Source organism: Spea bombifrons, chromosome 3, assembly GCF_027358695.1.
Source record: "Spea bombifrons isolate aSpeBom1 chromosome 3, aSpeBom1.2.pri, whole genome shotgun sequence".
Lineage (NCBI taxonomy): Eukaryota > Metazoa > Chordata > Amphibia > Anura > Pelobatidae > Spea > Spea bombifrons.
In genome coordinates this window covers 18,917,729-18,930,533 of record NC_071089.1, presented here as the reverse complement: position 1 = coordinate 18,930,533, position 12,805 = coordinate 18,917,729, and the positions used below count along the sequence as shown (strand labels likewise).

Genomic DNA, 12,805 nt, shown 5'->3' with positions numbered 1-12,805 from the left:
AAGTTATATACCGTATTTTTAACCTGTCAGTCTCGGAAGGCAGGAAACTGCTTTCTAGCTGCCATCTGACAAAAGAGAAGGCATTAGATTCAACCACTTATGTCTTGCAAAGTGTCAGATTTTAGGCAAGTACCAATATATACCATAAAATTTTCACAAATTGCTTCAGAAACATGGATAGTGAGATTAATTACAGAACTGAAGACACCTTGAGAGCAACAAAGTTGAAGATATTTTTATACTTGCCGCATTACCTCTTGGGGAGACAGCCAGCGTCTCCTGAAATACTCTCCTTGATATCAGGACACCAGGACGACTGTTCCTAAAATACTGCCTACATTGTGGAACAAACTTCATGATGGACATGACGTAACAACTGACAATGGAAACTATCCCGATAAACATTTATCCTGCAAGAGGAAATATGTTGTGGAGTTTATTTATTGTAGTGCAGAGCCAAAGTCTAATGTAGAAATAGAAGGTTAGAGACAATTTTTTTTATTGATTACCCTCTGTAATTAATACATAACGTTCAGCCTTATAACAACACGTTCTAAGGCTGAAAAATAGGTCTTAAGAAGTCTAGTATGCTTGGTGTTATTTTTGTTGCCTCCATGGTCTTTAGCAATTTGGCTTAAAGCTACATTTTCAGGTTTGTCCTGTATGATTGAACTAGATCAGAATGAATCTTATATGTTCTGCGTATAAGGAAGTCATTGAACAAAGCCTGCCTCCCACTGGAGAAGAACCAAAGAAGATATGATTGACAGGGTGACTTAGCTTGTGTAGCTTATAGCTTAAGTGTATATAGGTTAAGGAAAATACAGTAACATGGGTTATATTTTAAAGGAGGGGAAATGCTTGCACATATTATAATAATAATAATAATAATAATAATAATATTAGATGAGAGACTTTGGCGTTAGATAAGGTATGAGTTGACACAGAAGTTGATAGACTGTAGTGCTGTAGCCTTCTAATAAAGGTTATTACGGTTAATATAGTTTAGAAATATAAATATGCATTATATAGGCATGTCCATGCTGAACATAATTCAAGGACCAGTGGTTTTAAGGCAGGTAGATTACCGTATATTGGCCATTGGTTCTTTCCTGGGAATGTTCATATGTTAAACATACATGTATGAATTCTATCCATACTAAACAAGCAGAAACAGAAATGTTTGCCCAATTACATTTTATTATTAGTTGTTTTAGGTCAATTCATGGTTCGCTAAACAGGAACACCAGAAAAGTTCTTGTTGTCCATTTGTTTTATAAACACACCATATTCCAACATATCTACATACAGTCCCAAATGTTCTTTACCACAATTTATAGAATACCTCTAATTTTTACTTCCTTTAAACCAAAAGTTTACTGAATGGCATATCACTCAACAATGAAACACTGGATATAACAAAAAACGTAGACTTACTGTTGTGCAAAGATTTTGTTCACTTAAGCCTTTTTTAGAGGTACGCTCTATAAGATGTATAGAGTGGTAGATTGTCAAGATAGACAGAACCTGTAGAAGAAACCACACAAGGGAAACGTTAACCACATCCAAGTCAATGATGGTGGCAGGAAAAAGTTTAATTTTGGTGCGGTCAGGGGCGTCAGCAGATAAATATATCTAGAAAATCTAAAGATTTAACTTGACAAAGAAAAGTAAAGGCTTTTGCAAAGTTTATCAGATACAAACAAGATTTTGTTCACATAATATCCCATTAGAAAAGCCAAGTACTAAAAGGCTTCCCACAAGTTTGGCTGGAAAATTAATTGCTACAGGCTAAGGTTGTTTAAGACGACACCCCAGCGAGCTCTTCCAGCTATTGACTTTCACATGGGCAGAGATTAATGGTTTAGTAATCACTATCTCTAAAATCATAGCACTTTTATTATGCCTTATGCTTCAGCAAGTAGTGCTGTTGCCCCAAGACATAAACTTCTGTTGACGGACCACAAGATAAACTAACCATCAACCCACGCTAAGCCTTATTTATGTGTCTTCAGGACACACACTTGCCTTGTACTCAATTAATGCAGTTTTTTTTAATAATCAAAGCAAACATAGTTGTACTTGAGAAACTTGCTTCGAAAGAGTATATTCTATATACACTTCTTAACGTTAAACAAGTAGTGTATTATATTTTTAATCATCTGTATTGATCATGTATCTACAAACATTTTTAGGTAAAAATGTACACCTTTTGGAAAAGTCAAAATGCACAATTCATATAAGCCTTTAACAGTGTTACAAATAATAAACTTACAGTTACCGTACTTTTGTCTATGTTGAACAGGCTGAATGGTAAGTGGTATAATGGCTGCCTTGATTATTTTTCTGACAATTAGTAGTAGAAGTAGTAGAAAGAAGCAAGGCAGCCATAATACCACTTACCATTCAGCCTGTTCAACGGTGGATGGAATCGGACCACATCTCTAGAAGGCTATAGCTATTGGGGGAAATGTTCCAACAAGGGATACAAAATAGAATTACAAAATACAATGTTACTGCATAAGATAAAAGGGTCCTGAACATATAAGAAGAATGACGACCGACAGGACTGGTGAAGAAGTTGGGCACTGCTGATATTCACAGGTCTGTAAAAAGTAGTAAAATGACTACGTGAATATTAGAAAAGAAGACGAACTATGTCAGAAAACAGGTTCTTCCATGGTACTGAATTCACAAATCTTAAAAGAAGCAAGAAATTCACTCACTCGATTCAGTCTTGGAAGGAGAAGAAGACAACATACTTAAAACACCAGGTAGGATCCTTACATTTTACAATGGGATAAAATACTGTGCTTTTAGTTGTTCGCTAGGAAGGACGTTCGTGTCAAATATTACAGAAAATATTCAAGCTAAATAAACAATGTTCTAAACATGATTTTTTATTTTCTGTAGCCATGTGCGGAAATTATTTCCTGTGAACAACAAGAGTAATAGTACCACCGCAAAATGCACAACAGAATTATCAGAATGTTTTCAAGCAATGGGAGAATCAAGTTTTTTTATTCAGGTGGAAAAATCCAAACAGTTTCACAAAGTTATCTTTTTAATTGGTAGAAACACTACTAGATGATGAGATATAATATCCTAACTCTCCCAGCCTTGAAATCCAGAAAGGATCTAGATGACCATGAGCTGTGTGTATAACTGACAAGTAACTCTTTGCTTTCCACAGTGGAGAAAAGTCCAAAGGTGCCATGCCAACAATTAGTTGGTGACCTGGATGTCCGATGACTCGGTGGCAATCAGAATTCACCTGGACCACTGCCTTGCCCAGTTTTTTTTCTCATATTAGATTTTTTGGTGCTGTTTTATTTCCATTTGACAGTTTGTTTTATTTTGTATGTTGTCAGTTTGTTGTAACATGCAGGAATACATTGCTTCTCAGCGTGTTACCTTGCCCTGCTGTTTTAGCTCATGCTGCTTTGTTGCTTTTCTTTCTCATCAGGTTCAAGAGAATATTTTCAGTGTTTGGGGATCCATTTTGAGGAGCACGTCCATTTTAAAGTTTGATGGCTAAATTGATTAGAGTTTAATGCAGAAGATCTTTAAAGTACAAAAGATTGCCGGCAATCTGTATTGGTCTGCTGTGAAAAGAACTTTCACCTTAGGCGGTGACAATAGTGTTCGATGACTGTTCTATGATTCCAATGTTGATTGTGTGGTTGCAATCAGAAGTAGATATTTATGTTGATTACAGCCTTGTGTAAGCCTTCTCTCATATTGATTTTTTTTCGCTTGAAGATTTTTATTTTCTGTGTAGCATCAGTCATGTGTTGTTCATTTGTTGTAACATACAAGGGCTATATTGCTTCTCAGCATGTTACTTTATCCTGTTGTTTAAGCTCATGCTGCTGCGTTACTCTCTACTTTTTTTTTTTATCAGGTACAAGAGAGTATTTTGCAAAAGTGCTTGTTGATCAGTTAGGAAGAGCTTATCCATGCTTTGACGAAGTTGTACTTTAAATTATAAAAATTATTATGACTTTTCAGAACAGAGATCACAGCGCATACGTATAATCGAGAATGAGCATCTCTGACACACATAGATGCTACTGGCCTTAAGTTTGTCTAAGATGTGACAACAGTTTACATAAAGTGCAAAATGAAGCTATTTATTGTCTTTGTAGTCGAGATGGACGTATTAGAAGGATTTCTTCGAAGGTAAAAAACCCACACAACTGAGCCAGTGTCTATCCTATGAAAGGGGAACATTTCCGGTTTACCTAACTTTAATTTGCATATTTTCATATATAGAGTTGTATCTTTCCTTCACATATGTACTCTAGCTATTCTTCTTGTCCTCTTGTCGCCTTTTTAACAAAATAAGTCTTATTTTGATCGCAGATGTTATCTAGGTATACTTTTCTTTAAGTGGATAAGCCCCTTCATTCTGAAACATATAAATATGACTCCCAACTTCCCCATGATACAACTTTCAAGTGTCAGGAGGTGAAGTTACTTCTGCAAACTAATCAGTTTTTGTGGATAATTTGTCTTCCTTTTTTTAATTACCACTATATTTCCTACCTCTAGAGCTTTCCTACAGCCGGTAACCCGTAAACTTTGTAACCAAAGCAAAGATGACTTTGCATACCCTCCTGAGAAACATGGCGATGAGTGTGGTATTACGTTGAGAATCTATAGGGAATATATACACGTACTTGTTTGTGAACGCAAGATATGTACTGATATATAAATGCTGCATATTAAGTATTGTATATACTGCTTAATATGCACATACATATAAAGAAGAAACTATTGCAGAATAATTTAAAAGTCTGGAACTTATTAATTTATGAGAAGCCACTGAAGCATCATGTGTCACATAGCTTGAGGAAATTACATTACATTGTAATGCTCTAGCGAGTGGCTTTCCAAAATCAAGAATCAATAACAAGTTAGCTTCTCGCTAGAAAGGATGGTCTGTGACTGCATGATCTACTTTCCGCTCACATCTTAACGATTGAACGGCTTCCCTCTCGTTTTAGTTCCTTCACTAAACTCCTAATGATCTCGATTGCAAAGTCAGGAGGTCACATAGGCTGCTAGTCAGCTGTCTCCTCCAGTCTGCCTCTTCGGAGCATTACTAAATATATCCTTCTCATTCTCTTGCCTCACTTCCCACATAACTTACCGCTTACAGGCCTCTGAACACTAGGAAACCCTAAAATTTGCTTTGGAAAAAAAATGCAACAGAGCAAAACTAATAATGTCTCAACATTAAGCCAAATTACCATATGTAAAGATTTCTTTGTACCAGCTTATATTAAAATGTCCCATTCCAGATTTACAGGCTGCAGGTTCTACATTGCATCAGAATATTAACCTGTGGCAGGAAGGGAAAATTCTCCGAGGAAACCATGGTTTATACTCGCTTGTTTCTGATTTTCCACCTTCACCATTGTCAACATGATGCATATTGTATGGTTCTAATGTAGAGATCATGAAACTCGATATCCTTCCTGTTTTATGCTTTAAGCATCTATCCATGTTCACAGTTGGCGTACAATATTATTAGTTCGTTTTGGTGTTTATTCACAGTGCTATTCACCAGTACATGCATTTGGCAAAGTCTACATACCCTAGACTTATTTAAGCTCATTTATTTGTGGTTGTATGATTATGAAACCAGTTCAGTCCAATTCAGTCTGTTTTTAATAGTGCCTTTGGGTTGAGATTTAATTGTATGCTAGGGATCCACCCTGTCAAAGTAACTGTTACAACCAGAGGTAAGTGTCTGTGTTAAGGCACTTGGAAGTCATTAATGTCCTAAGGACGTTTAATAAAATGTTCTCCACAATGATGGTTGCTCTCGACCCCTGTAATAAATTCTTTATCATATAAGTATGGCTGTGAGTTAACTAACCTTAAGGAAATTACTCCAGTTTTTCGTTTTCATTTGAGTATAGTTAATTTACATGCCTTACCTAAAGTGGATGTGGACGTCCAGCCTCGGCCCACTTCGACCATGTTTGCTCTAGTTTAAATGGTAACATTCATTACCAAAATAATTTTAAGATGGAAATGCCTCCAGTAAGCGAGACAATTACTGTTGGTCCAGCGTGCCATCTGTATTTATAATGCAAACATCTGTCATCCTTAAATTTTTGGATTCAGGCAAAGGGTTTTGAGGATGATTCATGTCAAACACTTTGGTAGCTGCTCGCCAAGGCCATTCTAAAAGATGACATGCTGTCACTTCTGGCGCTGAACATGGGGTACGTGTGGTAAATTCAATTCTTTCTTGTCATTTGTGAATAGGATTTGACATGACTTGTTTTGATTTGTGTTCCTAAGGATTGATTTCCTTCACTAGGCTGGGCATGTCTGGATATTTATCGCTGCCTTTTTCTTATAAAAAGCAAAAAAAAGAAAAAGAAAAACAACCTTTGTTCTTGTTATGGTTTTCTCTTATTTTAAATCCAGCACAGTAATTCACATAGTCTGTTTTACAGAAAACAATCTTAGGTGGAACATAAATGCATTATTCATGAGGTATCCAGTAATCACTATATATTTTTGTAATAAAAAATGCTTGGAGTAAAAAGGTATTGGACTATCGATATAGATTGAAGTTCGTTCCAAAACACAGTGTTTGTTATGTAAGAATAAAGTAACCATCTGCTTTCCAAAAGGCTGATACGTCATCGAAAGTACGCAAACAGCACCTCCTGGGAAAAAAAGGGTTAAGCCATCAAAGGACTTCTCCTGCCAAATTATTGAATAAACAATTTCACTTTGACACAAGCCCATGTTGATTTAATCGTATAAACTTGAATATTATCAGATAAATAGAAAGATGATCTAACCCCGAAGGATCCGAGTCTCTTTTCAAATGCGTACCTTTGTACCTGTTTTAGATATTTTTTTTCAAGCTTAATTGTAACATTTTATTATATTGTGCATACTATAGGAAAATTAAGAGTGTTTATACGTATGCGTGCTAACAAGCTTTGGCATGCTGGACTGTTACTATTCTTAGGTCTTTTCAAACAGGTTAGCGTTTGTGGGCTAAAGTATATTAATCAATATTACTTTATTTTACAATCTTCTTTTATTCTTATTCCTCTATTCCTTTTCCAAGTAAATTTTCATCATTTTATACACAAATCCTTTTATTACAGTGTGTAGCCTTTAGCATATACTTTACAGATTTGTCATGTGTTTATGCCTCTAAGAAACTTTTTTTAGGACCTGTGAAAATTAACCTGTTGTCCAAGACCCAAAAAAGAGAGAGTCTCAACAGCTTGATCCGGCTCAGGAAAATGTGTCATTAACTGTGTAGTGGTTATAGAAGGGAATAAAGGTGGCATAATATTGGCCAGTGAGAACTATAAACTGTATACCGGTACTTAGTGTACTTGTTTCTAACGCTTGGCTGCTCTTGCAGTTGCTAAACTCTAGAAGGCTGTGTGTTTCCACATCCCCTGAATATTTAAACATAGAAGATGGACGTTTCCAGTTGCCTTCCATAGGAAATGTCTGGCAGCTTATGAAACTAGTTTGGCATCTCTGAAAGAATGTACAGAGTTCACCTGCAAGGAGAGATGATCCCACTAGCCACTGTGGCCTGCTAGTGACCCGCTTTCCTCCAGTCAGAGGTCCAGCAAATATGGGTGCCACATGAGATATGAATTGCATGACCTGTAATAATTTATGTTAAGAACATGTGCCTTAAACAGAATCCTTATACAGATAGAGGTGGAAAATATAGATTTTGCAAAATAGAAAATGTTTTCTACCACCAGACTCCATGCCATTGTATGCACAAATAAGCTGCTGTTTTATTTCATCAATATAATTTACTTCCATACTTTGACATTACACAGATATCAAATAATCCATGATGAAGTCGCTTTATTCTAAGAACAGTGTCCTTGGGTGAATATAAGCTTTAATGTGACCGTGCTGGGGGGGGTTCTTTGTAGTTCAGCGTGTCGTTAATTTTTTTTTTTTTTCTTGAAACATGCAATTAGTTTTTTTCCTGTTCTCATTATTTCAAATTAAATGATACACCTAATTGGCTCACGTTTTAGATAATTTCAAAGAAAATTATGAAGCCACCCACTGTTTGTAGTGTATTTATTTTGTGGTTTAATGCTGAACAGAGATTTGTGATCACTGCTTGGCCTATGTAGTAGCTTGTCTAAATCATACCCCAATTTACGTGGAATTAAGAGTGACTAGAACTAGATTGTTTTAAAGTAACACATAAATAGTGATTTACTTTATTGCGTATTGTATGTCTTGTATGTTTCAACTAAACATTCCTCTATTGATGGCATTCATTTAATGTCTGTGCCGTTATTCTACTGAAGATAGGCATACTGTTTTCTGTAAAGTTCTTGAATTTCCATATTGTATAAACAGATGCTATATTCCTTAGTGTGCGGGATCAAGCATACATTAGATCAAGTTCTAAAGAAGATAAAGATAACGAGTGCATCATTGAAAGTTCAGTTAGTCACTCGGTCATAGTGACTGATCTACCTATGGCTCTTAATGTAAATGTTTAATCAATAGGAAAGAAAATTAACATTCCAATATTTGGATATATTATATATAAATAAAGTTGGTAGTGAAAATTAATAGATTCAAGGAATGGCATCTATGATTTTATGAGTTTTGAATCCGTTTTGTGGTTCTGCTATAAATTGCATTTCCACTATGATTGTTTTATCATTCTGCTTCATTCAGTTGGCCTTCACTTATTATTAAATACTCTTTCTGATCCAAACGTGGTTTTGTTGTATTAATGTCACATTGCTGGCTAAAATCCATTGAGTCCATTAAAATATTAGAAAGTTGTAGTATCAATTTAGCGGCTTACAAACAATTTCAGTTCGATGGTTATATATATGCATGTACTGTATGTGTGTATAATATATATAGATATATAGATATATAGATTCTGCAAATAAAAAGCAGAAAAGAGAAATAATACGAATGATACAGTGTGGGCTAAATTGACTCAAGCTTATTATTTTAATAATCCAAAATATGCTCTTTGGCTCGATACTCATTTCTAAGGGGAGCATGTGACAGATTCATCAGTTGATGACTATTTAATATCAATTTTCTTCCATAGAAAGTGGCAAGTACCCGGCGTGTACTTTACGTCTTGACAAAGTTTTCGGGCATACAGTTGCTTCCTTCTGGAAACAATATCTCTTCTTTATTGTCGTCATTTTAAGTCAACTTCTGCTCTGATTATTGATGGATCATTCAGCTGTAATTTCAGATTGTTACAAACTGCCTAAATTGAAATGTTTCAGGATAGCAGATGTTTAACTATCACAAACACAGCTGTAAATTTATGAAGCCTTGTAACTCTTTGTATACCATAGCAGCACATCCTCTGCGCATGTGCAAGTCCTTCAGATCTTCTGCTTACGATACCAGCATACTCACACAGCATTCAAAAGTTTAAGCGTAACCACAATGTACTTTCCTTCTGTCTAAAATAATAATTTTTTCTTTTGCTTTTTCCTCCTGCAGAAATACCTGAAAAACTTTTTCACTTTGATGCTGAAGTCTCCAACATCACCGCTGCATATTAATAAAGTCGGATTAACTCTTTCCAAACACACAATCTGCGAATTTTCACCATTTTTCAAGAAAGGCGTCTTTGACTACAGCAGCCACGGGACTGGATAATGAGGATAAGAAAAGAAAGTGCCTTGTAATTTATAAAGACTTTAGTTGGAAATAAAAGTTGGCATATACTGAAAAGAGACTTCAGCCGTATCTATATATTTGGAACAATTAGGCTGTCAAATAACTTGTGTTTCAAGCGCTATTCTGAAGACGACTTGTCTGCATTAACACACTGTGACCTGGCGTGTCATTGCAAAGCCAGCATTGGCCTTCTTGGAATATATATAGGGTTAATTCAATTCTGTGCAGAAGGACAACCTAGTTATTTAGTTTTTATCTGATCAGAGGGAAGCAATATTAGTTCCAATTGTGTTATAAGCTAAACTTCTAATAAGTAAATATGAAGCTGTGTGTCTTCCTGTATTATTAATCTCAGACTGCGAGCAGACTGTATGGAAAATATGCAAAGTGGGTTAACATGCATAGTAATTGGTACCTGTAAGAGGTGCCTGTCTCTTTTACAAACATGCACATTCTGATTGTAAAAATTTATTTTGTCTTCACCTGCACTTATACTTTAACAGATCAGCACGTTTTATACTTTACATGGTGCCTAAACTGGCACATGTATGTTTGTGAATAATAAGCATTTAAAATGTATATTGGTGATTTTATATTTGTGCTTCCATAAAACATACTTGCATATATGTATAGATATTGTGTTACTTTCAATGCGAATTTTTGCAGTGCATTACACATGTCTCTACCAGTGAGGGGTTAAATCTCTATATACAATCGTGTGTTGGTATTGGGATCCAAAGGGGATTTATTTCATGGAAATTACCTGACCTGGGGTCTTGGTACCTGACATCAGGGCTTAGTATAAGTCTCCTTATCTGTCTGTATCAGCAATTCCAAGGGCCCTGCCTGCACAACACTATTATGCGGTTAGGATAACAAGCTTTAAATCAAAGCCTTGGCTAGAGATCTACTTTATTAACGTTATCTCGAGTCTGTTTAAGACCTGCTTTATATTACTCAGGACTGATTAAGCAATATACTGCACATTTTAGTTTGTCAGCTTTTCAGGATGTCTGTGACATTGAAGTATATAGATCTGTTTATATAATAATTTACAGTGTAATAAAAGGCTGCATAAAGCCGCTAATTAACTGAGCACTAAAATGTAGTTTAGCTCCACTATATTTATTGAAAGTGAATCCATATAGCGTTCTAAAAAACATACTAGTTGGACTGGAGCACGTTTAGATAACATTGTTAAAGCTAGCTAGCCAAACCGAATGTGATACAATTCTGCATTTCCCGCTGAGCTTAATCCAGTGCAAAATAAAGCTTCGTGCTCATGGCATGCACAGGGTTAAACAGCCACCTTGTTATCTGCTATTCCGTGCAACTGGAGAGATAAGAGAAGGAAATTACTTGATATGCTTTTGTTGTAGCCATATGTATATTTTCTGCTGTTTGTTATCAACCTGCACAAAGCCCCTCAGGTGCATTATATGAAATCAATACAAGAAAAGAGGTCTTATCCATTATATTGCAAGATATGTACTCTAGAGCAGATGTACGGAACAGATTACGCTCTAGTTATTGTAACTCCTGTGATCCTCAGCCATCATTTATCTGGGCAGCGCTACTTTATGGCTTACAGATGTTGAACAACACAACTCACCAGGCCCAGACTGGCCATCTAGCTTAGTGGGCCAGTGTCCAATATGGCCACATACATACCGATGCTTCTGCTCCAGCGGCAGCCCAGGCCTGCAGTGCTTGGCCGCCGTCTGCATATGTGTGGCCACAAAAACATATGTCATATGGCAGCTACCTATAATGCCAAGACCTGGTTCATACCTATCTTTTGGATTCTTATTCAAGGAAGAGTGGGTGATAGAAAGCTATATTAATTTTAAGATTGAAGGAAAAGACACTGCCAGGCTATTTTACTTGTGTTTATGTTTAAAGACTTTTCCAGTGAAGCAGAAAAGCAGAGATAGTCAGCAATCCTGTTAATAGATTTATATAAAAGCAACGCCATGGGCCATCAACTTTGGGAAAATGTGCATAAAACCTTTTTAATGTAACTTGTAACGTAGAAGTACAATATCTCTGCTTGACATTTTTGTTAAAGGCAATCAAATGTATCTATAACTATTGACTCGAGCACACTTTGACTTACAACGAGCAAATACTCATGTACGGTGACAATTTTCTTCTTTTTTTCCCCTCATTGCAAAGCCAAAAGCAAACAGTTATAATATTGTACTCTCAAGTCACACTCCTTTTGAAATGTACAGTTAATTATGTTGTCGTTTTATGTTTTAAAGAGACCTACCTTCCAAATAATTTGTCATGTTTTGTAGCTGTGTTCTTTGTATATTTTTTTTCTGAAAGACTTGACTATTGCTTGGCCGCGATAACCTTTGAGGGTTTGGTTTGCTCAAGTCCATCCCAGATAAGGATTCCGAGTGTTAAAAAACCTCCAACATGAAGATAAGCCTGAGCAGGCCAGTATGGCAACTATGTTGAGAGGGACTGCTCACATTTTAGCACCAAGAGCCGGAGGAGAGGGATTTGGCTTGGCTCCAACTCTCCCATCTTTGTTCCCTGCTTCTACACCTTAGATGCAAACGGAGCAAGACAGCAAACACCCTATAATTCAGAATGTTACCTCAAATCAGAAATAATGCACTAGTTGATCTGTAAAATAATGATTGTCTACATTTCTAAGATGTAAATATTGTGCAAAGTTGACTTTCCAAGTCATGGAAATTTTTATAATGCATGTATTTGTATGAGCAGATTCAAACTTCACCAAACCACTGAAAAAAAAAACCACAAGGTCATATGATAAGTATCTTTGTAAAAATCTTATGAATGATGGAGCATCGTACTGCGTCCTTCAGTCATTATATAAGCTAAATATATTTTGCGGCTATTAATGCAATCCACGAATTAATGTTTTTTTGACGTTTTTTATTTTATTGATCACGTAACGCTCTTGTCCTGCATATGTATGAAAATAAGTTCATCATTTCATCCAAAATTCCATATTACAGATGCACTATGTACCAATGAATGCACCAAAAGTTATTTGTATGTGGAAACTGTACCATAAAAATTAGGTTATTTCTATTTGGCTCCCAATGTTTTTTTCTTCTTTTTTTTT

The 12,805-nt window shown here is 35.8% G+C and overlaps 1 protein-coding gene across 1 annotated transcript in view; it reads left to right on the top strand.

Moving 5' to 3' along the window:
• Positions 1–10,325, top strand: part of KIF16B (kinesin family member 16B) — a 124,096-nt gene extending 113,771 nt beyond the window's left edge. Inside the window, exon 26 of the mRNA XM_053461300.1 lies at positions 9,520–10,325. Within this exon, the coding sequence (XP_053317275.1) occupies positions 9,520–9,678 (159 nt within the window). The 3' untranslated portion in view covers positions 9,679–10,325. The remainder of the gene's footprint in view (positions 1–9,519) is intronic.
• Positions 10,326–12,805: the final 2,480 nt, after the last annotated feature.